At 48.8% G+C, this 27,898-nt stretch overlaps 1 protein-coding gene across 2 annotated transcripts in view; it reads left to right on the top strand.

The window, feature by feature from the left end:
- LOC135556712 (zinc finger protein 609-like) overlaps positions 1–22,855 on the top strand; it is a 648,963-nt gene extending 626,108 nt beyond the window's left edge. For both annotated transcript variants that reach the window (XM_064990108.1, XM_064990107.1), the window contains exons 4-8: positions 12,665–15,053; positions 15,249–15,657; positions 16,029–16,364; positions 17,453–17,531; positions 18,756–22,855. In XM_064990108.1, the coding sequence (XP_064846180.1) occupies positions 12,665–15,053; positions 15,249–15,657; positions 16,029–16,364; positions 17,453–17,526 (3,208 nt within the window). In that variant the 3' untranslated portion in view covers positions 17,527–17,531; positions 18,756–22,855. The remainder of the gene's footprint in view (positions 1–12,664; positions 15,054–15,248; positions 15,658–16,028; positions 16,365–17,452; positions 17,532–18,755) is intronic.
- Positions 22,856–27,898: the final 5,043 nt, after the last annotated feature.

The following is a 27,898-nucleotide window of genomic DNA, read 5'->3' as shown; positions in this document are numbered from 1 at the left end:
TACAACAGGTGTAGTAGACCTCACAGTGAAATGTTGAATACAACAGGTGTAGTAGACCTCACAGTGACATGCTGAATACAGCAGGTGTAGTAGACCTCACAGTGACATACTGAATACAACAGGTGTAGTAGACCTCACAGTGACATGCTGAATACAACAGGTGTAGTAGACCTCACAGTGAAATGTTGAATACAACAGGTGTAGTAGACCTCACAGTGAAATGCTGAATACAACAGGTGTAGTAGACCTCACAGTGACATGCTGAATACAACAGGTGTAGTAGACCTCACAGTGACATGCTGAATACAACAGGTGTAGTAGACCTCACAGTGAAATGTTGAATACAACAGGTGTAGTAGACCTCACAGTGACATGCTGAATACAACAGGTGTAGTAGACCTCACAGTGAAATGCTGAATACAACAGGTGTAATAGACCTTACAGTGACATGTTGAATACAACAGGTGTAGTAGACCTCACAGTGAAATGTTGAATACAACAGGTGTAGTAGACCTCATAGTGAAATGTTGAATACAACAGGTGTAGTAGACCTCACAGTGACATGCTGAATACAACAGGTGTAGTAGACCTCACAGTGACATGCTGAATACAACAGGTGTAGTAGACCTCACAGTGACATGCTGAATACAACAGGTGTAGTAGACCTCACAGTGACATGCTGAATACAACAGGTGTAGTAGACCTCACAGTGACATGCTGAATACAACAGGTGTAGTAGACCTCACAGTGACATGCTGAATACAACAGGTGTAGTAGACCTCACAGTGAAATGTTGAATACAACAGGTGTAGTAGACCTCACAGTGCAATGTTGAATACAACAGGTGTAGTAGACCTCACAGTGACATGCTGAATACAACAGGTGTAGTAGACCTCACAGTGAAATGTTGAATACAACAGGTGTAGTAGACCTCACAGTGAAATGTTGAATACAACAGGTGTAGTAGACCTCACAGTGACATGCCGAATACAACAGGTGTAGTAGACCTCACAGTGACATGCTGAATACAACAGGTGTAGTAGACCTCACAGTGACATGCTGAATACAACAGGTGTAGTAGACCTCACAGTGAAATGTTGAATACAACAGGTGTAGTAGACCTCACAGTGAAATGTTGAATACAACAGGTGTAGTAGACCTCACAGTGAAATGTTGAATACAACAGGTGTAGTAGACCTCACAGTGACATGCTGAATACAACAGGTGGAGTAGACCTCACAGTGAAATGCTGAATACAACAGGTGTAGTAGACCTCACAGTGACATGCTGAATACAACTGTTGTAGTAAACCTCACAGTGACATGCTGAATACAACAGGTGTAGTAGACCTCACAGTGACATGCTGAATACAACAGGTGTAGTAGACCTCACAGTGAAATGCTGAATACAACAGGTGTAGTAGACCTCACAGTGAAATGCTGAATACAACAGGAGTAGTAGACCTCACAGTGACATGCTGAATACAACAGGTGTAGTAGACCTCACAGTGACATGCTGAATACAACAGGTGTAGTAGACCTCACAGTGACATGCTGAATACAACTGTTGTAGTAAACCTCACAGTGACATGCTGAATACAACAGGTGTAGTAGACCTCACAGTGACATGCTGAATACAACAGGTGTAGTAGACCTCACAGTGACATGCTGAATACAGCAGGTGTAGTAGACCTCACAGTGACATGCTGAATACAACAGGTGTAGTAGACCTCACAGTGACATGCTGAATACAACAGGTGTAGTAGACCTCACAGTGAAATGCTGAATACAACAGGTGTAGTAGACCTCACAGTGACATGCTGAATACAGCAGGTGTAGTAGACCTCACAGTGACATGCTGAATACAACAGGTGTAGTAGACCTCACAGTGAAATGCTGAATACAACAGGTGTAGTAGACCTCACAGTGAAATGCTGAATACAACAGGTGTAGTAGACCTCACAGTGACATGCTGAATACAGCAGGTGTAGTAGACCTTACAGTGAAATGCTGAATACAACAGGTGTAGTAGACCTTACAGTGAAATGCTGAATACAACAGGTGTAGTAGACCTCACAGTGACATGCTGAATACAGCATGTGTAGTAGACCTCACAGTGACATGCTGAATACAACAGGTGTAGTAGACCTCACAGTTACATGCTGAATACAACAGGTGTAGTAGACCTCACAGTGAAATGCTGAATACAACAGGTGTAGTAGACCTTATAGTGAAATGCTGAATACAACAGGTGTAGTAGACCTTATAGTGAAATGCTGAATACAACAGGTGTAGTAGACCTTATAGTGAAATGCTGAATACAACAGGTGTAGTAGACCTCACAGTTACATGCTGAATACAACAGGTGTAGTAGACCTCACAGTGAAATGCTGAATACAACAGGTGTAGTAGACCTTATAGTGAAATGCTGAATACAACAGGTGTAGTAGACCTTATAGTGAAATGCTGAATACAACAGGTGTAGTAGACCTTATAGTGAAATGCTGAATACAACAGGTGTAGTAGACCTTATAGTGAAATGCTGAATACAACAGGTGTAGTAGACCTTATAGTGAAATGCTGAATACAACAGGTGTAGTAGACCTCACAGTGAAATGCTGAATACAACAGGTGTAGTAGACCTCACTGTGAAATGCTGAATACAACAGGTGGAGTAGACCTCACAGTGAAATGCTGAATACAACAGGTGGAGTAGACCTCACAGTGAAATGCTGAATACAACAGGTGGAGTAGACCTCATAGTGAAATGCTGAATACAACAGGTGTAGTAGACCCCACAGTGACATGCTGAATACAACAGGTGTAGTAGACCTCACAGTGAAATGTTGAATACAACAGGTGTAGTAGACCTCACAGTGAAATGTTGAATACAACAGGTGTAGTAGACCTCACAGTGACATGCTGAATACAACAGGTGTAGTAGACCTCACAGTGAAATGTTGAATACAACAGGTGTAGTAGACCTCACAGTGAAATGTTGAATACAACAGGTGTAGTAGACCTCACAGTGACATGCTGAATACAACAGGTGGAGTAGACCTCACAGTGAAATGCTGAATACAACAGGTGTAGTAGACCTTATAGTGAAATGCTGAATACAACAGGTGTAGTAGACCTTATAGTGAAATGCTGAATACAACAGGTGTAGTAGACCTCACAGTTACATGCTGAATACAACAGGTGTAGTAGACCTCACAGTGAAATGCTGAATACAACAGGTGTAGTAGACCTTATAGTGAAATGCTGAATACAACAGGTGTAGTAGACCTTATAGTGAAATGCTGAATACAACAGGTGTAGTAGACCTTATAGTGAAATGCTGAATACAACAGGTGTAGTAGACCTTATAGTGAAATGCTGAATACAACAGGTGTAGTAGACCTTATAGTGAAATGCTGAATACAACAGGTGTAGTAGACCTCACAGTGAAATGCTGAATACAACAGGTGTAGTAGACCTCACTGTGAAATGCTGAATACAACAGGTGGAGTAGACCTCACAGTGAAATGCTGAATACAACAGGTGGAGTAGACCTCACAGTGAAATGCTGAATACAACAGGTGGAGTAGACCTCATAGTGAAATGCTGAATACAACAGGTGTAGTAGACCCCACAGTGACATGCTGAATACAACAGGTGTAGTAGACCTCACAGTGAAATGTTGAATACAACAGGTGTAGTAGACCTCACAGTGAAATGTTGAATACAACAGGTGTAGTAGACCTCACAGTGACATGCTGAATACAACAGGTGTAGTAGACCTCACAGTGAAATGTTGAATACAACAGGTGTAGTAGACCTCACAGTGAAATGTTGAATACAACAGGTGTAGTAGACCTCACAGTGACATGCTGAATACAACAGGTGGAGTAGACCTCACAGTGAAATGTTGAATACAACAGGTGGAGTAGACCTCACAGTGACATGCTGAATACAGCAGGTGTAGTAGACCTCACAGTGACATGCTGAATACAACAGGAGTAGTAGACCTCACAGTGACATGCTGAATACAACAGGAGTAGTAGACCTCACAGTGACATGCTGAATACAACAGGTGTAGTAGACCTCACAGTGACATGCTGAATACAACAGGTGTAGTAGACCTAACAGTGAAATGCTGAATACAACAGGTGTAGTAGACCTTACAGTGAAATGCTGTACAGGTGAACATGGTCATAGAGACGGTCCAGATCGAGGATGGGGACTGTCTCCCTGTACAGGTGAACATGGTCATAGAGACGGTCCAGATCGAGGATGGGGACTGTCTCCCTGTACAGGTGAACATGGTCATAGAGACGGTCCAGATCAGATTCTTTCTCTCCTGCAGTCTGTCCTCTGTTCTCTTTCTCTCCTGCAGTCTGTCCTCTGTTCTCTTTCTCTCCTGCAGTCTGTCCTCTGTTCTCTTTCTCTCCTGCAGTCTGTCCTCTGTTCTCTTTCTCTCCTGCTGTCTGTCCTCTGTTCTCTTTCTCTCCTGCTGTCTGTCCTCTGTTCTCTTTCTCTCCTGCAGTCTGTCCTCTGTTCTCTTTCTCTCCTGCTGTCTGTCCTCTGTTCTCTTTCTTTCCTGCTGTCTGTCCTCTCTTAGTGTGGTCAGATAGTTATTACTACTGCTCTTTTTTTTATTACTACTGCTCTCTCACCTCCTTTGTTAGATCAGCCAGCTCTCACCTCCTTTGTTAGATCAGCCAGCTCTCACCTCCTTTGTTAGATCAGCCAGCTCTCACCTCCTTTGTTAGATCAGCCAGCTCTCACCTCCTTTGTTAGATCAGACAGCTCTCACCTCCTTTGTTAGATCAGCCAGCTCTCTCACCTCCTTTGTTAGATCAGACAGCTCTCACCTCCTTTGTTAGATCAGCCAGCTCTCACCTCCTTTGTTAGATCAGCCAGCTCTCACCTCCTTTGTTAGATCAGCCAGCTCTCACCTCCTTTGTTAGATCAGCCAGCTCTCACCTCCTTTGTTAGATCAGCCAGCTCTCTCACCTCCTTTGTTAGATCAGCCAGCTCTCTCACCTCCTTTGTTAGATCAGCCAGCTCTCACCTCCTTTGTTAGATCAGCCAGCTCTCACCTCCTTTGTTAGATCAGCCAGCTCTCTCACCTCCTTTGTTAGATCAGACAGCTCTCACCTCCTTTGTTAGATCAGCCAGCTCTCTCACCTCCTTTGTTAGATCAGCCAGCTCTCACCTCCTTTGTTAGATCAGCCAGCTCTCACCTCCTTTGTTAGATCAGCCAGCTCTCACCTCCTTTGTTAGATCAGCCAGCTCTCTCACCTCATTTGTTAGATCAGCCAGTTCTCTCACCTCCTTTGTTAGATCAGCCAGCTCTCTCACCTCCTTTGTTAGATCAGCCAGCTCTCACCTCCTTTGTTAGATCAGCCAGCTCTCACCTCCTTTGTTAGATCAGCCAGCTCTCTCACCTCCTTTGTTAGATCAGACAGCTCTCACCTCCTTTGTTAGATCAGCCAGCTCTCACCTCCTTTGTTAGATCAGCCAGCTCTCACCTCCTTTGTTAGATCAGCCAGCTCTCACCTCCTTTGTTAGATCAGCCAGCTCTCTCCTCCTTTGTTAGATCAGCCAGCTCTCACCTCCTTTGTTAGATCAGCCAGCTCTCTCACCTCCTTTGTTAGATCAGCCAGCTCTCACCTCCTTTGTTAGATCAGCCAGCTCTCACCTCCTTTGTTAGATCAGCCAGCTCTCACCTCCTTTGTTAGATCAGCCAGCTCTCACCTCCTTTGTTAGATCAGCCAGCTCTCTCTTGAGTCCGTCTCTCTCTTGCTGAACCTCTTTCAGCTGTGTTGCAAGGCTGCTGTCCTGCTCTGTCCTCACCTTGGTTAGGAGCTCCTCTAAGGTGTGCTTGTCTGATTGCTGTTTGCTTACGCTCACCCTCAGCAGGACCACCTCCCCCTCCAGTCTGGTGAACTCATCCCTCATGGCAGCCATGGTGGTGAGGAGGGCCTGAGCCTGCTCTGCACTGAGGGGGTCGCTCTCCTCCTGGATGTCCTCCACTATGGTGGGAAGAGAGGTGCTGGATGTGCCTTCTTGGGTGAGGGTGGTGCTGGTGGAGTTTGTCTTGTGGGAGGGCATGTCACTGGTGGTGTCTCTCTCTGCTCTCTCCTTATTGGTCTGAAAGTCTGTTTCAAACAGCCTAATGCTCTCTGCACCTCCCAGTCTTGTTATTGTTATCATGGTGCTGTCAGCTCTCTCTTTGAGTTTCTTGCTGAACCTCTTTCAGCTGTGTTCTGCTGTTGCTCTGTCCTCACCTTGGTTAGAGTTCCTCTAAGGTGTGGTTGTCTTTGATTTCAGATTCCTCTTTCTTTATGGATGGGTAGTGAGAGCACACTGCTGAGCGCCATGCATTTGGCTGGTCAGTGAGGAAGATAAGATTACTCACATCACCGTTTTTGTAGAGGTCTGCGAAAAGGGTTTCTGGCCTCCCCTTTAGTAGTGTCTGTTTAAAAGCTTTCGTCGTTGTCATTTTTGGCCTCTGGAGGGTAGAGGATGGATTCAGCGCTGAGGGGGAGTGAGGACATGGTGCTTGTGGGCTCTGGAGGGGAGAGGATGGATTCAGCGCTGAGGGGGAGTGAGGACATGGTGCTTGTGGGCTCTGGAGTAGGGGAGAGGATGGATTGCTGAGGGGGGTGAGGACATGGTGCTAGTGGGCTCTGTGGGAGAGGATGGATTCAGCGCTGAGGGGGAGTGGACATGGTGCTAGTGGGCTCTGGAGGGGGAGAGGATGGATTCAGCGCTGAGTGGGGACATGGTGCTTGTGGGCTCTGGAGGGGAGAGGATGGATTCAGCGCTGAGGGGGAGTGAGGACATGGTGCTAGTGGGCTCTGGAGGGAGAGGATGGATTCAGCGCTGCAGTGGGGACATGGGGAGTGGGGACATGGTGCTTGTGGGGTCTGGAGGGGAGAGGATGGATTCAGCGCTGAGTGGGGATCATGGTGCTTGTGGGCTCTGGAGGGGAGAGGATGGATTCAGCGCTGAGGGGGAGTGAGGACATGGTGCTTGTGGGCTCTGGAGGGGAGAGGATGGATTCTTCCTGAGGGGGAGTGGGGACATGGTGCTTGTGGGCTCTGGAGGGGAGAGGATGGATTCAGCGCTGAGGGGGAGTGAGGACATGGTGCTTGTGGGCTCTGGAGGGGAGAGGATGGATTTGCGCTGGGGAGTGAGGACATGGTGCTTGTGGGCTCTGGAGGGGAGAGGATGGATGATGGTGCTTGTGGGCTCTGGAGGGGAGAGGAGATTACTCACATGAGGACATGGTGCTTGTGGGCTCTGGAGGGGAGAGGATGGATTCAGCGCTGAGGGGGAGTGAGGACATGGTGCTTGTGGGCTCTGGAGGGAGAGGATGGATTCAGCGCTGAGGGGGAGTGAGGACATGGTGCTTGTGGGCTCTGGAGGGGAGAGGATGGATTCAGCGCTGAGGGGGGGAGTGAGGACATGGTGCTTGTGGGCTCTGGAGGGAGAGGATGGATTCAGCGCTGAGGGGGAGTGGGGACATGGTGCTTGTGGGCTCTGGAGGGGAGAGGATGGATTCAGCGCTGAGGGGGAGTGAGGACATGGTGCTTGTGGGCTCTGGAGGGGAGAGGATGGATTCAGCGCTGAGGGGGAGTGAGGACATGGTGCTTGTGGGCTCTGGAGGGGAGAGGATGGATTCAGCGCTGAGGGGGAGTGAGGACATGGTGCTTGTGGGCTCTGGAGGGGAGAGGATGGATTCAGCGCTGAGGGGGAGTGAGGACATGGTGCTTGTGGGCTCTGGAGGGGAGAGGATGGATTCAGCGCTGAGGGGGGGGGAGCTCTGGATGGACATGGTGACATTGTGGGCTCTGGAGGGGAGAGGATGGATTCAGCGCTGAGGGGGAGTGGGGACATGGTGCTTGTGGGCTCTGGAGGGGAGAGGATGGATTCAGCGCTGAGGGGGAGTGAGGACATGGTGCTTGTGGGCTCTGGAGGGGAGAGGATGGATTCAGCGCTGAGGGGGAGTGAGGACATGGTGCTTGTGGGCTCTGAAGGGTAGAGGATGGATTCAGCGCTGAGGGGGAGTGAGGACATGGTGCTTGTGGGCTCTGGAGGGGAGAGGATGGATTCAGCGCTGAGGGGGAGTGGGGACATGGTGCTTGTGGGCTCTGCTACTACTGCTGCTGCTCTGTTCTGCTGCCCCATTGCCATGGCAACCAGTTTGTTCGTCTGCTGCTGTTGCCAGCTAGCTGTAATTTAGCTCAAAAACCAGCAAAAAGAGTGACAAATCTTCACACAAAAACACAGAAGATATGTTTAAATTTAGTCCGTCTCCTTTTGGTTTACTCACTCAGTTTGGTCGTTTGATGTAGTTGTATTAACTCCCCTTGCTAGGTTTGTTGTAGCTCGTTTCTTCTGGCTAGCTTGTTAGCATGCTGGCTAGCTCTCGCCCATCTCTGTCTCTCTCTCGCCCATCTCTTTGTCTCTCTCTCTCGCCCACCTCTTTGTCTCTCTCTCTCGCCCACCTCATTGTCTCTCTCTCTCGCCCACCTCATTGTCTCTCTCTCTCGCCCACCTCTTTGTCTCTCTCTCTCGCCCACCTCTTTGTCTCTCTCTCTCTCGCCCATCTCTTTGTCTCTCTCTCGCCCACCTCTGTCTCTCTCTCGCCCACCTCATTGTCTCTCTCTCTCGCCCACCTCATTGTCTCTCTCTCTCGCCCACTTCTTTGTCTCTCTCTCTCGCCCATCTCTTTGTCTCTCTCTCGCCCATCTCTTTGTCTCTCTCTCTCGCCCACCTCTTTGTCTCTCTCTCTTTGTCTCTCTCTCTCGCCCATCTCTTTGTCTCTCTCTCTCTCGCCCACCTCTGTCTCTCTCTCTCGCCCACCTCTGTCTCTCTCTCGCCCACCTCTTTGTCTCTCTCTCTCGCCCACCTCTTTGTCTCTCTCTCTCGCCCACCTCATTGTCTCTCTCTCTCGCCCACTTCTTTGTCTCTCTCTCTCGCACACTTATTTGTCTCTCTCTCGCCCATCTCTTTGTCTCTCTCTCGCCCATCTCTTTGTCTCTCTCTCTCTCGCCCACCTCTTTGTCTCTCTCTCTCGCCCACCTCTTTGTCTCTCTCTCTCGCCCATCTCTTTGTCTCTCTCTCTCTCGCCCACCTCTTTGTCTCTCTCTCTCTCGCCCACCTCTTTGTCTCTCTCTCGCCCACCTCTGTCTCTCTCTCTCGCCCACCTCTGTCTCTCTCTCACGCCCACCTCTTTGTCTCTCTTTGTCTCTCTCTCTCTCGCCCACCTCTTTGTCTCTCTCTCTCGCCCACCTCTGTCTCTCTCTCACGCCCACCTCTTTGTCTCTCTTTGTCTCTCTCTCTCTCGCCCACCTCTTTGTCTCTCTCTCTCGCCCACCTCTGTCTCTCTCTCGCCCACCTCTTTGTCTCTCTCTCTCGCCCACCTCTGTCTCTCTCTCTCGCCCACCTCTTTGTCTCTCTCTCTCTCTCGCCCACCTCTTTGTCTCTCTCTCGCCCACCTCTTTGTCTCTCTCTCGCCCACCTCTGTCTCTCTCTCTCGCCCACCTCTGTCTCTCTCTCACGCCCACCTCTTTGTCTCTCTTTGTCTCTCTCTCTCTCGCCCACCTCTTTGTCTCTCTCTCGCCCACCTCTTTGTCTCTCTCTCGCCCACCTCTGTCTCTCTCTCTCGCCCACCTCTGTCTCTCTCTCACGCCCACCTCTTTGTCTCTCTTTGTCTCTCTCTCTCTCGCCCACCTCTTTGTCTCTCTCTCGCCCACCTCTGTCTCTCTCTCTCGCCCACCTCTGTCTCTCTCACTCGCCCACCTTTGTCTCTCTCTCTCGCCCACCTCTTTGTCTCTCTTTGTCTCTCTCTCTCGCCCACCTCTTTGTCTCTCTCTCTCGCCCACCTCTTTGTCTCTCTTTGTCTCTCTCTCTCGCCCACCTCTGTCTCTCGCCTCGCTCTCTCTCTCGTTGCCTCGCTCTCTCTCTCGATACCTAGCTCTATTTCTCATTTCTCTCGATACCTAGCTCTCTCTCATTTCTCCTCTCTCTCGCTCTCTCTCATTTCTCCTCTCTCTCGCTCTCTCTCATTTCCCCTCTCTCTCTCTCTCATTACCTCTCTCTCCTTCTTGTTACCTATCTCTAGTTACATCTCCCTTTCTCTCCTTACCCCTCTCTCTCTCTCTCTCTCGTTTCCCCTGTCTCTCGCGCTACCCTTCTCTCTCTCTCTCATTACATCTCTCTCCTTCTTGTTACCTATCTCTAGTTACATCTCCCTTTCTCTCCTTACCCCTCTCGCTCTCTCTCGTTTCCCCTGTCTCTCGCGCTACCCTTCTCTCTCTCTCTCATTACCTCTCTCCTTCTTGTTACCTATCTCTAGTTACATCTCTCCTTCTCTCCTTACCCCTCTCGCTCTCTCACGCTACCCCTGTCTCTCGCGCTACCCCCTCTCTCTCTCGTTACCTCTCTCTCTACCCCCTGTTGGCTGTTGTGTAAAGGCAGGATGTTGATCTCCTATCTGATCAGCGTTGCCTAATCCTGTCAAGCCCTGTGGCGCTTGGCGATCTGTCAGAACACACTGGGCTGTTGAGATTGGGGGATAAGGAGAGGATCAGAATCTGTCGCAGGTCCTCTCCCAGAGCCGCTAGTAGTAGCCCTTCTCGGAGCGGGGACGATTCAGAGACTGAGAATAGCAACAGGATTGTGAGAGCGCCGTGGAGTGGTTCACCAGCTTTACTTAGTATTGTTTTAATATCTAGCTTCTATCTATTGGCTGTTGGTGGGGATTGGTGAGTTCTCTGGTTTGAGGCTCTGTTATTGTTTTAATATCAGTGAGCTTCTATCTGGTTTGGCTCTGTTATTGTGGTGGGGGTTGATGAGGGAGTGAGTTCTCTGGTTTGAGGCTCTGTTATTGTGGTGAGGGTTGATGAGGGCAGTGAGTTCTCTGGTTGAGGCTCTGTTATTGTGGTTTGAGTTCTCTGGTTTGAGGCTCTGTTATTGTGGTGAGGGTTGATGAGGGACGTGAGCTCTGTTTGAGGCTCTGTGTGGTGAGGGTTGATGAGGGCAGTGAGTTCTCTGGTTTGAGGCTCTGTTATTGTGGTGAGGGTTGATGAGGGAGTGAGTTCTCTGGTTTGAGGCTCTGTTATTGTGGTGAGGGTTGTGACGTGAGGGTTTGAGGCTCTGTTATTGTGGTGAGGGTTGATGAGTGAGTTCTCTGGTTTGAGGCTCTGTTATTGTGGTGAGGGTTGATGAGGGACGTGAGTTCTCTGGTTTGAGGCTCTGTTATTGTGGTGAGGGTTGATGAGGGAAGTGAGTTCTCTGGTTTGAGGCTCTGTTATTGTGGTGAGGGTTGATGAGTTCTCTGGGGCTCAGTGAGTTCTCTGGTTTGAGGCTCTGTTATTGTGGTGAGGGTTGATGATGAGTTCTCTGGTTTGGGCTCAGTGAGTTCTCTGGTTTGAGGCTCTGTTATTGTGGTGAGGGTTGATGAGGGCAGTGAGTTCTCTGGTTTGAGGCTCTGTTATTGTGGTGAGGGTTGATGAGGGTTGCAGTGAGTTCTCTGGTTTGAGGCTCTGTTATTGTGGTGAGGGTTGATGAGGGCTCTGTTATTGTGGTGAGTGAGTTCTCTGGTTTGAGGCTCTGTTATTGTGGTGAGGGTTGATGAGGGAGTTCTCTGGTGAGTTCTCTGGTTTGAGGCTCTGTTATTGTGGTGAGGGTTGATTGTTCTCTGGTTTGAGGCTCTGGTTGATGAGGGAGTGAGTTCTCTGGTTTGAGGCTCTGTTATTGTGGTGAGGGTTGATGAGGGACGTGAGTTCTCTGGTTTGAGGCTCTGTTATTGTGGTGAGGGTTGATGAGGGCAGTGAGTTCTCTGGTTTGAGGCTCTGTTATTGTGGTGAGGGTTGATGAGGGCAGTGAGTTCTCTGGTTTGAGGCTCTGTTATTGTGGTGAGGGTTGATGAGGGACGTGAGTTCTCTGGTTTGAGGCTCTGTTATTGTGGTGAGGGTTGATGAGGGCAGTGAGTTCTCTGGTTTGAGGCTCTGTGAGGGTTGATGATTGTGGTGAGGGTTGATGAGGGGAGTTCTCTGGTTTGAGGCTCTGTTATTGTGGTGAGGGTTGATGAGGGCAGTGAGTTCTCTGGTTTGAGGCTCTGTTATTGTTAGGGTTGTGGTGAGGGTCTGATTGTGGTGAGGGTTGATGAGGGAAGTGAGTTCTCTGGTTTGAGGCTCTGTTATTGTGGTGAGGGTTGATGAGGGACGTGAGTTCTCTGGTTTGAGGCTCTGTTATTGTGGTGAGGGTGATGATGAGTTCTCTGGGGGCTCTGTTATTGTGGTGAGGGTTGATGAGGGAAGTGAGTTCTCTGGTTTGAGGCTCTGTTATTGTGGTGAGGGTTGATGAGGGACGTGAGTTCTCTGGTTTGAGGCTCTGTTATTGTGGTGAGGGTTGATGAGGGATGTGAGTTCTCTGGTTTGAGGCTCTGTTATTGTGGTGAGGGTTGATGAGGGCAGTGAGTTCTCTGGTTTGAGGCTCTGTTATTGTGGTGAGGGTTGATGAGGGCAGTGAGTTCTCTGGTTTGAGGCTCTGTAATTGTGGTGAGGGTTGATGAGGGACGTGAGTTCTCTGGTTTGAGGCTCTGTTATTGTGGTGGGGTATTAATGGCAGATATGTTTAATTCTCTGGCTTTGGTTTTCCTCTAGGTTCTGTGAGTCCCCCACCAGTGACTTAGAGATGAGGAACGGCCGGGGCCGGGGGAAGAGGATGAGGCCTAACGGAAACACACCCGTCAACGAGAACAGCAACTCGTCGGACAACAAGGGAAGCGGCACCAGCAAGACGCGCGCCGCCAACAGCAGCAGCAAGAGCCGGCGGGGCACGCCGCCCAACAGCAACGCAGAAGACGTCAAAGCCAGCCCTTCGTCGGCTAACAAGCGCAAGAACAAGCCCGCCTCAGACATGGAGCCCAACTCCAGCTCGGAGGACACCAAGGGCAGCAAACGCATGCGCACCAACTCCAACAGCGGCCCTGGAGGAGTGCCCCAGCCGCCTCACATCGTCCTCCCTGGCAAACCCAGCATAAAGATGGAGTCACTGCCCCCACAGCAACTCGACCGCAACTGCCCTTCGCCGGTGCTCATTGACTGCCCACACCCCAACTGCAACAAGAAGTACAAGCACATTAATGGCCTCAAGTACCACCAGGCCCGTGCCCACAATGATGATGACATCAAGCTGGACATGGACGGGGACAGTGAGTACGGGGAGGACTCTACGCTCCACCCCGATCCGAGCAGCTGCAATGGGGCCTCCATCTCTCAAAAGGGCTGCTTGTCACCGGCTCGCTCAGTCACGCCCAAGGGTAGGGGCTTTGAGGCTCAGACTCCGTCGCCCTCCTCGGGTAAGTTTGGCTCCAAGCAGGGTAAAAAGAAGCCCTGCGAGGTCGATCTAGAGGCAGGGGGCATGCCCATGGATGGCTGTGAGGACGGGCCCTGCCTAACGGACGAGGCCAGCAACGACGGCGTGGACGACAAAAAGGACAAAGCCAAGAAGACGGGTAGCGGCTCCAAGGCAGACAAGCTGGCCCAGAAGGGCATGAAGTTAACGCGGCCCATCCCCCCGACCATACCACCTCAGCAGCTCTACTCGGCAGGCGGCTTCCCTGCGGCTAGCCCTGGCTCCACCCCTGCCATTAGTTCAGCAGTTCAGTCTATCCCCAAGAGCCCGCAGCTGAAAGCCATCCAGCCCAAGCCCTCGGCCCTGGGAGATCCCTCGTCTGTGAACCCAGCGCTGAGCGGCTCCAAGGACAAGAAGAAGAAAGACAAGAAGAAGAAGGAGGCAGGAAAGGAGGGAGATAGCCCCAAAGGGAAAGGGGGAAAGCCAGAGGAAGGCAAGAGCCCGTACTCTGAATCTTCGGACCCGGGGAGCAAAGGCGACGGGCTGCTGAACGGCTCATCAGACCCCCACCAGAGCCGGCTGGCCAGCATCAAGGCCGAGGCGGACAAGATCTACAGCTTCACCGACAACGCTCCCAGTCCCTCAATCGGTGTGGCCAGCAGGATAGAGGCTGGAGGCATGGCCCAGCCCCTCACCCCAATCCATGTGGTCACACAGAATGGAGCCGACAACTCCTCGGTGAAGACCAACAGCCCGGCCTACTCTGACATCTCAGACGCGGGCGAGGATGGCGAGGGCCGGGTGGAGGGCGTCAAGGGAGTCAAGTCCGAGGAGCAGGCCACCCGAGAGGGGGCCAAGAAGTCCCTGTTCCCTGCCCAAACAGCCAGCAAGGAGTCCCCCTACTATCCCGGCTACGAAAATTATTACTCCCCAAACTACGCCAACCCTAACCCTAGCCCGGGGGTGTCGGCCACTGGGGGCACACAACAGGAGGGGGCCCAGGTCAAGGTGAAAAAAGAGGAGCAGGAGGAGCGTAAGGTCAAGCAGGAGCAGCAGGAGGAGCGTAAGGTCCAGCAGGAGGAGCGTAAGCCCGAGATAGGTACCTCTGGACCGGGGCAACAGCAGCAGCAACAGGCCTCGGTCATCCAGCAGCGCTCCAACATGTATATGCAGCCTCTCTACTACAACCAGTATGCCTACGTTCCCCCGTACGCCTACCACCCGGACCAGGCCTACCACAACCACCTGCTGAATACCAACCCGGCCTACCGGCAGCAGTACGATGAGCGGCAGAGGCAGGTGGTAGCCGAGCAGCACCGCGCCGCAGAGAAGAAATCAGACGCTGCTGGAAAGGAGCGAGAGCGAGAGGGCTCCTCAGGGAAGGAGAGGGGTGAAGAATGGAAGCAGAAGGCTTTGGTGCCCCCCACCCTGTCCAAGGCTCCCAGTGTCACAGACCTGGGAAAAGGCGGGCCGCCCCAGGGCAAGCCGCCCAAAGAGCCCTCGTCCTCCTCGGAGCAGACCAAGTCATCGGTCATCATGCCCAAGGGGGAGGACGCCAAGGCGCCGGCCCAGCAGGCTGAGGGGCTGAAGATGAAGCTGAGTGAAGGAGGGCACCACGGGAAGGGGGATGAACCCAAGGCGGGCATGGAGTCCGGCAGGCCCTCGGCCATGGAACAGGCCATGTGGTACAGACAGGTAACCTAACACGGTTGTGTTTGAATCGGCTGATTGTGATTGGATGTTAGACAAATGTATGTCAAATGATCACGATAAAACTGAGTAGAAGTGCATGCTGGTTTGTGTATTCTGGGAAATGTTTAAGTGAAGGTTAATTTTTGTAGGACAGAACTGATGAGATGTCTGTAATAAGATGTTTTGTGTTGTTTTCAGGAGCCTGACTCGCGGCTGTGGCCTTACCTCTACCCCAGCAAATACCCTGAGGCCCAGAAACCACAGGACGTGGAGCGCCACAGGGAAAGAGACAGAGACCGAGGAGAGCGGGACAGAGACCGAAAGGGCAAGGAGGGCAGGGACGAGAGAGCTCGGCCCAAAGACCCCACTCCGAAGGAGGAGAGCAAAGAGGGGGTTGAGCCCCGGTTGTCTTTGGCCTTGGAGGAACACCGGGGGGTGGGAAAGGACCCAAGGGCCACCGCTGGCCACATGCAGTTCTCCTCTCCCATGGCCCAGCACCAAGGCTACATGCCTTACATGCATGGAGCCTACGCCTACGGCCAGGGCTATGACCCCAGCCACCCGGGCTACCGTGGGATGCCATCAGTCATGATGCAGAACTACCCTGGTAAGAGTTAATGCCACTGCTAACAGGATACAGCCTTATTCTAAAATGGATTTGTTGGCTTTTTTTCCATCATCAATCTGCACACAATACCCCATAATGACAAAGCGAAAACAGGTTATTTAGAATTTTTGACAAATGTTTTCAAAATAAAAAACAAGTATCTTATTTATAGAAGTATTTCTGAATGCACTGTACATATAGCTATGCCGTTGGATTGTTCAAATCTGTATTATGATGATGTACAAAATTGAAAAGATAATAAAATAATGAATGAACACTGATATGCATTCATTTTCATGTTTGTTTGATTGTAAATGGGAACACTTAATGACTCTGGTGTCATGGTGTATAACGTCCTCTCTCACCGACAGGGTCCTACTACTCATTCTCCCCCTATGGCAGTAAGATGGGGCCGGGCGAGGAAGGCGGCGAGAAGGCGGCGCGAGCCAGCCCCACGGTCAGTGTCAAGTCGTCCTCCGAGGCCAAGGCCCTGGACATCCTTCAGCAGCACGCCAGCCAGTACAAGAGCAAGTCGCCCACGGTCGGCGACAAGACCTCGCATGAAAGGGAACGGGAGCGTGCTGTGGCCGAGCGCGAGCGAGACTTGGACCGGCCGCGTTCCTCTCCCTCACAGCGCATCATGCCTTCCCATCACCACCTGGGCTACCCGCTGCTCTCGGGGCAGTACGACCTGTCCTACGCCACAGGTAAGTGATGGCTGGATGCCCGCCTACAAACAAGCTCAAGCACCAGAACACATCTCGGCCTACAGCGTTGGCTAGCTGCTCAAATAGAACGCGCAAGGACACATCTCGGCCTACAGCATTGGCTAGCCACTCAAATAGAACGTGCAACGACACATCTCGGCCTTCAGCGTTGGCTAGCTGCTCAAATAGAACGTGCAACGACACATCTTGGCCTACAGCGTTGGCTAGCATCTCAAATAGAACGCGCAAGGACACATCTCGGCCTTCAGCGTTGGCTAGCTACTCAAATAGAACGCGCAAGGACACATCTCGGCCTTCAGCGTTGGCTAGCTACTCAAATAGAACGCGCAACGACACATCTCGGCCTACAGCGTTGGCTAGCTACTCAAATAGAACGCGCAAGGACACATCTCGGCCTTCAGCGTTGGCTAGCTACTCAAAAAGAACGCGCAACGACACATCTTGGCCTACAGCGTTGGCTAGCTACTCAAATAGAACGCGCAACGACACATCTCGGCCTACAGCGTTGGCTAGCTGCTCAAATAGAACACGCAAGGACACATCTCGGCCTACAGCATTGGCTAGCTGCTCAAATAGAACACGCAAGGACACATCTCGGCCTACAGCGTTGGCTAGCTACTCAAATAGAACGCGCAACGACACATCTTGGCCTACAGCGTTGGCTAGCATCTCAAATAGAACGCGCAAGGACACATCTCGGCCTACAGCGTTGGCTAGCTGCTCAAATAGAACGTGCAAGGACACATCTCGGCCTTCAGCGTTGGCTAGCTGCTCAAATAGAACGCGCAACGATACATCTCGGCCTACAGCGTTGGCTAGCTGCTCAAATAGAACGCGCAAGGACACATCTCGGCCTACAGCGTTGGCTAGCTACTCAAATAGAACACTTTTATATGGCAATCACCTAACTGTGAAATGATATAACTTTGTAAGACCTTTTTCTCCCACCTAAGGTATTACAGAAAAGAAAACATTAACAAAATATCATCCGTAACTTTGGTGTATTGACTAAATCTGGAGTTATGAGTATATGGAGGTGTATCTAACTAGTGGCTCATCCTTCACAGGTCTCTCTTCATCAGCCATAGTTGCCAGTCAACAAGCCTCCTCCCCCTCCATGTACCCCCCTGCACGGAGATGAGAAGGGTAAGGAGGAACCAGATCCTCCAACAAATGGACAAACTGACACTGCTTACACACACACGCACGCACACACACACACGTTTCTTCCTGATGTTTAAACATGCTCTTTGATCCAGAATAGTGTCAATTATAGCTACACTAAATGGCTACACCACAACAGTATGTGGACACCCGCTCGTCAAACATCTCAATTCAAAATCGAGGGCATTAACATGGATTTGGTCCCACCTTTGCTGCTATAACAGCCTCCACTCTTCTGGGAAGGCTTTCCACTAGATATTGGAACATTCCTGTGGGGACTTGCTTCCATTCAGCCACAAGAGCATTGTGAGGTCGGGCACTGATGTTGGGTGATTAGGCCTGACTCTCGTTACAATTAATTACAAAGGTGTTCGATGGGGTTGAGGTAAGGGCTCTGTGCAGCCCAGTCAAGTTCTTAGGCTTGTGTGCGGCTGCCTGGCCACGGAAACCACAGGAAGTCGGTGGTACCTTTTTGATGGGGAGAACTGGCTCGTGGTAATGGCTGGAGCGCATCAAAACACATGGTTTCCATGGTTTCCAGGTGTTTGATGCCATTCCATTTGCTCTGTCCCTCCCCTCAGCAGCCTCGTGATGGAAACCCATTTCATGAAGCTCCCGAGGAACAGTTCTTGTGCTGATGTTGCTTCGGAGGCTGTTTGGAACTCGGCAGTGAGTGTTGCAACAGCACTTACAGTTAACAGGGGCAGCTCTAGCAGAGCAGAAATCTGATGAACTGACTAGTTGGAAAGATGGCATCCTATGACGTTGCCACGTTGAAAGTCACTGAGCTCCTCACTAAGGCCATTCTACTGCCAATGTTTGTCTATGCAGATTGCATGGCTGTGTGCTCAATTGTATGCACCTGTCTGTAAAGGGTGTGGCTGAAATAGCCGAATGCACTAATTTGAAGGGGTGTCCACATACTTTTGACCATGTAGTGTATCTCTTTGATAAATGCTTCTGTCTGACTGTCGAGAAGGATTTCTGGTTGTTTGATGAAACTGCAGTCTATGATGCCCTCTGCTGGACAAAATATGATCTAACATCAACTACATTTCATTGAAAGTGTCAGTGTTATACAGTATGTGTGATTATCTGTAGGGCTGAACTACAATGTAAGTTTACAGGCCAATCATCTTGTTGAATGTGGATGTTAAATTCATTGCTGTCATATAACTCTCCCCGTCTGTTTTTTTCCCCCCACAGGGAGACCTGATTGGCTGACCTCGACCTTGCTTGGAGCCATGTGACTGGATCACACGAAGAAGCCTGCTGCAGAGCTCATTTTAAGACATCAGTTCAATGGTGTTTGGTGTGTTTTTTTAAGTTTCTGCCTGGTTGTTCCGGCTGTTCTGCTTCCTCCTCCCTCCGCTAGTGGGATGGCCACCCTACGGCAAGGCTTCCCGTGGCTGGGTTGAGGGCTCGCCGAGCCCCCTCTGGCCGGCCAGTCACTCACGTGATGGACTAAAAGGTCTGAGGCCTGACGAGGCTGACGCGTTCTGATGGAGTGAGGCCTTATCACACGGACGGCCATATTGGAAGTGGAGGGTGCAGGTGGGAGAGGGGGTCGATCAGAAATCACTACATAGAGATATGGACCTATAGGACCGATGGCTCACCCTGAGACTTAGAGTAATGGGTTGCAGCTTGTCTTCTGGGTTGTTTCATTCATCCACCAAACTACCCACTGACCCGGAGGACATTTTGAGACATTCATTGCAATGGACCCATTTTTTTTCATTCTGGTTTTATTTTGGTTTTGGGGGGGGTTGTTGTTTGGGCCAGAGGAGGTGTGACTGAAAGGGGAGCGACTGGTTTTCGTTGTCTCCATCCCTCTCCACCACTCTGGGCTTTCTATGCAAGCCGAAGCTGCTCTTCTCCTTAATACTGACAGAGACAGCCCTCCTCTTCCTCTGTTCAGTTTCAGGAGGAGAAACATTCAAGTTCACGCTCTGTTGAATCTGTAGTTGTTTGTGTGAAAAGTTATCAATCGCCTACTTGAGTTCTTTCAGAGAGTCAAACTATCCGTGTTTGTTTTGTTGCTTTTTATTTGTACAAGGCTTTTTATTTTTGTGCGTCGTTCGTTCCACAGCATTAGTCTCGTCACTATTCATGTTTTTGTATTATTTTAGCAGTTTATTTGAATTATTTTTTTTCTCTTTGTGTCTTGTTGGCTTGATGACCATGTTTCACTCTCACTCTCACCCAGTGGTAAAACAAACTCTTTTGGCTGTTTGTCCCTGTGTTGAACGCTACTGGCCTTTCTGTAGTGGCGGTGACAGCTGTCTCCTGGTTTCCTTTCCCAAAGGGTCATCCAGTTTACAAAGTAGCTCCAATGCATCTGCTCCAGCTCCCAGCTGCTCAGCAAGGGCCCGGGCTTAAAGGGAGAGGACATATTTGTGCCTGGAGGTACTTTGGCTCAGAGAGAAGAGGAACGGAGATGAGCAGGGATGTACCATCCTGGTGCTCTCCAAGCTGTGACCTGGCAGGTTGCACTAATCAGAGGAGCTGCCTGGACTCTTCAGATGCTGCCTCTAGTTGCATCCAGCCGTCCATCTTCACTGGGCACTGCAGAGGCTTGAGGGGGAGAGGGGTTCTCAGACAGGCAGGCAGGGAGGCGGACAGGCAGGCAGCCCAGGTCGTAAAGTGCACAAGGCTTTTGTTTTGTCTGTTTGTGCACACTGTCTGGGACCTACATGGCTATATGAGAACGGTCTGCAAGCCACAGTCTGGCTGTCACTGCTGCTAGTCTCTCACCGAACTGCATCATGGGTTATCTGCAGTCCTCCCTCATCAATGGACATGTAAGAACACAAAGGGGAAACTCTCTAGAGCTGTCAGAGGATGCTCAGTAGATATGACTGCACTCACTCTCCCTCTGTTCTGGCCTGTAGTGATGGAGGGACGAGCAGCTCTCTCCCTCTGTTCTGGCCTGTAGTGATGGAGGGACGGGCAGCTCTCTCCCTCTGTTCTGGCCTGTAGTGATGGAGAGACGGGCAGCTCTCTCCCTCTGTTCTGGCCTGTAGTGATGGAGGGACGGGCAGCTCTCTCCCTCTGTTCTGGCCTGTAGTGATGGAGGGACGGGCAGCTCTCTCCCTCTGTTCTGGCCTGTAGTGATGGAGGGACGGGCAGCTCTCTCCTGTAATATTTATTCTAGGACTTCTAGTTGTGGAGTCCTGTGTTACTGGGAGTTGGCACATTCCCCTGCTAATTTTTTGGTGAATGAGCGCAATTGCAAAATGGAGTCTCTCCTGCAGGCCCACCTCCTCTCACCTCCCTCTCCTTTCCAACTATCTCTGTCTGTCTGTGTGTGGCTGCATGGTGTAAACATTAGCCCCGCACAATGTCCCTCCTAGTGGATCAAGTCAGATGCACATTTGCTTTGGGACATTGTTCCCATCTCTGCCCTCTCACTGTGGTTTCTGTTTATAGTGTAGTTTTTCAACGGTTGTTGGATGCTATTGGAAAATGTCCTACGCTTTCTGTCTTGTTAGCCCCCCCCCCTTTCCGTTGTTGATATAATATGATAAACTGTGGAGTCCACCCCTTCAGTAGCCTCTGTTGTTATTAACCCCTCCACCAGTAGCCTGTATCCCCACTCTTGAAGCCCATGATGCCATTTTAGTCCCCTCGTCGCACACGTTCCCAAGCCGCCTCGACCTCAAGGAAAACAAGTCACATTTCAACCTTGTCATTTTAACCCTCACTCATGTGTTGCTCTTGTTTTTGTTTGTTTTTGGTTCCATGAGATACTGCTCCTGAATGCTTTGTATTGCTATTACCACCTGCCGGGATAGACAAAGGTTGAGGGCCGAGCAGCTGTCACAGAGGAGTGATAGAGAGGTAGAACTCAGCAGATTCTCCCACCGCGTCCACTCTTCTCCTGCTAATGATCCCCATTAATCCTGCCGCAGCCGCACAGCGCCCACTCAACCGCTGTAAATCTGATTCGCCGTGATGCTTTCCTTGCCCTTCATGGATCTGGCGTGCTTGAGAGAGCAGCACAGGAAATCTGAACTAATAAATTCAATTTTTTTTTTGTGTGCGTGTGTGTTTTATACATAAATGTGATTGTGGCGAAGCCAATGGGAATGACACGTTTGTTGTGGCAGCGGCGGTGACACAGACCTCAAAGCCACCAAAGTGGCGTTTCATTCACCAAGAGATCAGGCGAACGCTATCGTGAACAATAAAATAGGCCGTGCTCAGAGCACTGCCCCCCGTGAGAGTCCATTCACTCCAGTGATACTCCAATAGTTCTCCTAATCAGACACGTTCCAGCTGAATTACCCTGCTAAACACTAAACATAAGAGGCCTGTAAGGATCCATAATGATCCAGTCACTACAGAAAGGGGATCTCCATTCAAGTCAATGTTCAATGACGTCTGGAACGCCATTCTATTGCTTCTATTTCTATGGTAGGCTTTGGCTCTGTCCTGTAGTGAAGTCAGTTCATATGGTACTGTTGTATGAATGTTGTTGACAGGTGACCTGGTGGATAAGCCCTACTCTCACCACAATACTGTTGATGCTCAGCCTGATTGGATGCTGGCACAGATTATCCCCCCCCCTCCTCCCTGTCCTTTTCTCTGAAGTAGAGGGTTTAGGTTTTGTTTGGAAATATGTCTTGTCATACAATGGGAGAAGAGCCCGTGTTTAAAAAAAAAAAATGCTTTTAACACGTTCTGTATAGAGTGAGATGGGAGGTGAGGTCAGAACCAGATTATATATTAATAGTCATTTAACGGGTCTGTTAAACCAGAACCTCTGCCGGTGAAAAATGTTTTTATTTTAATTTTAAATGATACGCGGAAAAAAGTGCTTGATACATTTTTGGGGAGGATCGAGTTTTGGGGATTTTTTAAGTTTTTTTTTAATACAGACAGAGATATTAGCTAATGATCATACTCCCACGGCAGCCGTTGTTGAGGTGTTGTCTCATTGTGCTTGGGTGGTCTGTCATTCCTTGTGTTACTCACGCCGCGGGAGGACAATGTTCTTGTGGGATTTCCTTTTCCTGTTTCTTTATTCATAACTCCGCCCCCTAAACCCACGCCCCCTAAACCCACGCCCCCAGAGCAGTGGCTCAGTATCAGTCATCGGTACTTGAGAGAAAGATGTTTACAGCTTTTTTTTATTGCTATGTTTTGTTTTGGTTCATCCCCCTCTTTGCCCCTCCCCCTTTCCCCCCCAAGGGTTTCTCTCTTATGTAAAGTGTACATTGCCACATGTCTTTTTTTATACAATGCTGTAACTTGCCTTTGTACATTTAGGCGAAAAAATAAATCTTTTTATGAGACAATCACTCCTGTCCCATCTGTCTTTTATTTTTCCACAGGGAAGGAAAGGGCATGGATCACAATAGGTGTTGTTATTAGGAAACCCTTAAGTTAATGCATATGATACAGGTTAATGATGAGCATGATACAGGTTAATGATGAGCATGATACAGGTTAATGATGAGCATGATACAGGTTAATGATGAGCATGATACAGGTTAATGATGAGCATGATACAGGTTAATGATGAGAATGATACAGGTTAACGATGAGCATGATACAGGTTAATGATGAGCATGATACAGGTTAATGATGAGCATGATACAGGTTAATGATGAGAATGATACAGGTTAACGATGAGCATGATACAGGTTAACGATGAGAATGATACAGGTTAATGATGAGCATGATACAGGTTAATGATGAGCATGATACAGGTTAATGATGAGAATGATACAGGTTAACGATGAGCATGATACAGGTTAACGATGAGAATGATACAGGTTAATGATGAGCATGATACAGGTTAATGATGAGCATGATACAGGTTAATGATGAGAATGATACAGGTTAATGATGAGCATGATACAGGTTAATGATGAGAATGATACAGGTTAATGATGAGCATGATACAGGTTAATGATGAGCATGATACAGGTTAACGATGAGCATGATACAGGTTAATGATGAGCATGATACAGGTTAATGATGAGCATGATACAGGTTAATGATGAGCATGATACAGGTTAATGATGAGCATGATACAGGTTAATGATGAGCATGATACAGGTTAATGATGAGCATAATACAGGTTAACGATGAGCATGATACACGTTAACGATGAGCATGATACAGGTTAACGATGAGAATGATACAGGTTAATGATGAGCATGATACAGGTTAATGATGAGCATGATACACGTTAACGATGAGCATGATACAGGTTAACGATGAGCATGATACAGGTTAATGATGAGCATGATACAGGTTAATGATGAGCATGATACAGGTTAATGATGAGCATGATACGGGTTTATTGTGTCAACGTGATACGGGTTTATTGCGTCAACGTGATACGGGTTCATTGTGTCAACATGATACGGGTTTATTGTGTCAACATGATACGGGTTTATTACGTCAACATGATATGGGTTTATTGCGTCAACGTGATACGGGTTTATTGCGTCAACATGATACGGGTTTATTGTGTCAACGTGATACGGGTTTATTGTGTCAACGTGATACGGGTTTATTGCGTCAATGTGATACGGGTTTATTGCGTCAATGTGATACGGGTTTATTACGTCAACGTGATACGGGTTTATTACGTCAACATGATACGGGTTTATTGCGTCAACGTGATACGGGTTTATTACGTCAACATGATACGGGTTTATTACGTCAACATGATACGGGTTTATTACGTCAACATGATACGGGTTTATTACGTCAACATGATACGGGTTTATTACGTCAACATGATACGGGTTTATTACGTCAACATGATACGGGTTTATTGCGTCAACATGATATGGGTTTATTACGTCAACGTGATACGGGTTTATTGCGTCAACGTGATACGGGTTTATTGCGTCAACATTCTGGTACTTACTTGCAGAATTTTTGGTTAAAATTCATTGAAAGACTGATTTGATATAGTTCAAATGGTTCACCAAATACAAACAAATTCAATATACACTTCCTAACTAGAGGCACACGCATACACTTAGAGCATTACAATCATTGTAATAAGCTGTAATAACTCACAAGTAGTTATAACATCCTCATAATATATCACTGTGATGCATTATAATACCAAAGTGCATCATCAGGGCTGGACCTAGTCACTAAGCGACGTAATTATAAAAGTCAATCAGGGTCTCTACTTAACGTTGAGAGTTAGAATAGTAGAATATACATGGTGCAATTTCTACATTTGGTTGTACATCAGCAGATTTACCTCTTATGTCAGTCTGTAACCATGTTTCCCTCACGTCAGTCTGTAACCATGTTTCCCTCACGTCAGTCTGTAACCATGTTTCCCTCATGTCAGTCTGTAACCATGTTTCTCTCTCATGTCAGTCTGTAACCATGTTTCCCTCTCATATCAGTCTGTAACCATGTTTCCCTCTCATGTCAGTCTGTAACCATGTTTTCCTCATGTCAGTCTGTAACCATGTTTCCCTCATGTCAGTCTGTAACCATGTTTCCCTCACATCAGTCTGTAACCATGTTTCCCTCATGTCAGTCTGTAACCATGTTTCCCTCACGTCAGTCTGTAACCGTGTTTCCCTCACGTCAGTCTGTAACCATGTTTCCCTCTCATGTCAGTCTGTAACCATGTTTCCCTCTCATATCAGTCTGTAACCATGTTTCCCTCTCATGTCAGTCTGTAACCGTGTTTCCCTCTCATGTCAGTCTGTAACCGTGTTTCCCTCTCATATCAGTCTGTAACCATGTTTCCCTCATGTCAGTCTGTAACCATGTTTCCCTCACGTCAGTCTGTAACCATGTTTCCCTCACGTCAGTCTGTAACCATGTTTCCCTCACGTCAGTCTGTAACCGTGTTTCCCTCTCATGTCAGTCTGTAACCGTGTTTCCCTCTCATGTCAGTCTGTAACCGTGTTTCCCTCTCATGTCAGTCTGTAACCGTGTTTCCCTCTCATATCAGTCTGTAACCATGTTTCCCTCATGTCAGTCTGTAACCATGTTTCCCTCATGTCAGTCTGTAACCATGTTTCCCTCACGTCAGTCTGTAACCATGTTTCCCTCACGTCAGTCTGTAACCATGTTTCCCTCACGTCAGTCTGTAACCATGTTTCCCTCACGTCAGTCTGTAACCATGTTTCCCTCATGTCAGTCTGTAACCATGTTTCCCTCACATCAGTCTGTAACCATGTTTCCCTCACGTCAGTCTGTAACCATGTTTCCCTCACGTCAGTCTGTAACCATGTTTCCCTCACGTCAGTCTGTAACCATGTTTCCCTCTCATGTCAGTCTGTAACCATGTTTCCCTCTCATGTCAGTCTGTAACCATGTTTCCCTCATGTCAGTCTGTAACCATGTTTCCCTCACGTCAGTCTGTAACCATGTTTCCCTCACGTCAGTCTGTAACCATGTTTCCCTCACGTCAGTCTGTAACCATGTTTCCCTCTCATGTCAGTCTGTAACCATGTTTCCCTCTCATGTCAGTCTGTAACCATGTTTCCCTCTCATGTCAGTCTGTAACCATGTTTCCCTCTCATGTCAGTCTGTAACCATGTTTCCCTCACGTCAGTCTGTAACCATGTTTCCCTCGTATGTCAGTCTGTAACCATGTTTCCCTCACATCAGTCTGTAACCATGTTTCCCTCTCATGTCAGTCTGTAACCATGTTTCCCTCTCATGTCAGTCTGTAACCATGTTTCCCTCTCATGTCAGTCTGTAACCATGTTTCCCTCTCATGTCAGTCTGTAACCATGTTTCCCTCATGTCAATCTGTAACCATGTTTCCCTCTCATGTCAGTCTATAACCACGTTTCCCTCTCATGTCAGTCTTTAACCATGTTTCCCTCTCATGTCAGTCTGTAACCATGTTTCCCTCTCATGTCAGTCTGTAACCATGTTTCCCTCTCACGTCAGTCTGTAACCATGTTTCCCTCTCACGTCAGTCTGTAACCATGTTTCCCTCTCACGTCAGTCTGTAACCATGTTTCCCTCTCACGTCAGTCTGTAACCATGTTTCCCTCTCACGTCAGTCTGTAACCATGTTTCCCTCTCACGTCAGTCTGTAACCATGTTTCCCTCTCACGTCAGTCTGTAACCATGTTTCCCTCACGTCAGTCTGTAACCATGTTTCCCTCTCATGTCAGTCTGTAACCATGTTTCCCTCTCATGTCAGTCTGTAACCATGTTTCCCTCACGTCAGTCTGTAACCATGTTTCCCTCGTATGTCAGTCTGTAACCATGTTTCCCTCGTATGTCAGTCTGTAACCATGTTTCCCTCTCATGTCAGTCTGTAACCATGTTTCCCTCTCATGTCAGTCTGTAACCATGTTTCCCTCATGTCAGTCTGTAACCATGTTTCCCTCTCATGTCAGTCTGTAACCATGTTTCCCTCTCATGTCAGTCTGTAACCACGTTTCCCTCTCATGTCAGTCTGTAACCATGTTTCCCTCTCATGTCAGTCTGTAACCATGTTTCCCTCTCATGTCAGTCTGTAACCATGTTTCCCTCTCATGTCAGTCTGTAACCATGTTTCCCTCTCACGTCAGTCTGTAACCATGTTTCCCTCTCACGTCAGTCTGTAACCATGTTTCCCTCTCACGTCAGTCTGTAACCATGTTTCCCTCTCACGTCAGTCTGTAACCATGTTTCCTCTCACGTCAGTCTGTAACCATGTTTCCCTCTCACGTCAGTCTGTAACCATGTTTCCCTCTCACGTCAGTCTGTAACCATGTTTCCCTCTCACGTCAGTCTGTAACCATGTTTCCCTCACGTCAGTCTGTAACCATGTTTCCCTCTCACGTCAGTCTGTAACCATGTTTCCCTCTCACGTCAGTCTGTAACCATGTTTCCCTCTCACGTCAGTCTGTAACCATGTTTCCCTCTCACGTCAGTCTGTAACCATGTTTCCCTCTCACGTCAGTCTGTAACCATGTTTCCCTCACGTCAGTCTGTAACCATGTTTCCCTCTCATGTCAGTCTGTAACCATGTTTCCCTCACGTCAGTCTGTAACCATGTTTCCCTCACGTCAGTCTGTAACCATGTTTCCCTCGTATGTCAGTCTGTAACCGTGTTTCCGTTCATTTCATGCGGATGAATTTAAAAGACGTGACCAGGCTGATGGAAAAATGAAATTCCCGTACAATTTTATAAATGCGGACAGACAATTTGTTCGTTCGACATGGTGGAATAATTTTGTGCGAGAAATGGCGTTGTAAACACCTTTATGCTCAAATAATGATATAATAACCGTAGTGTCGAAGTAAATGTGGAGTCACGTGATGACATGTTGCGCTGTCCTCTCACTCCGACTCATCGGGAAAGAATACAGTTTATTAGGCTACAGATGAAATAAGTTATGATG

This window comes from Oncorhynchus masou, chromosome 15 (assembly GCF_036934945.1).
Source record: "Oncorhynchus masou masou isolate Uvic2021 chromosome 15, UVic_Omas_1.1, whole genome shotgun sequence".
Classification (NCBI taxonomy): domain Eukaryota; kingdom Metazoa; phylum Chordata; class Actinopteri; order Salmoniformes; family Salmonidae; genus Oncorhynchus; species Oncorhynchus masou.
This window is presented reverse-complemented; position numbering and strand designations above follow the sequence as displayed.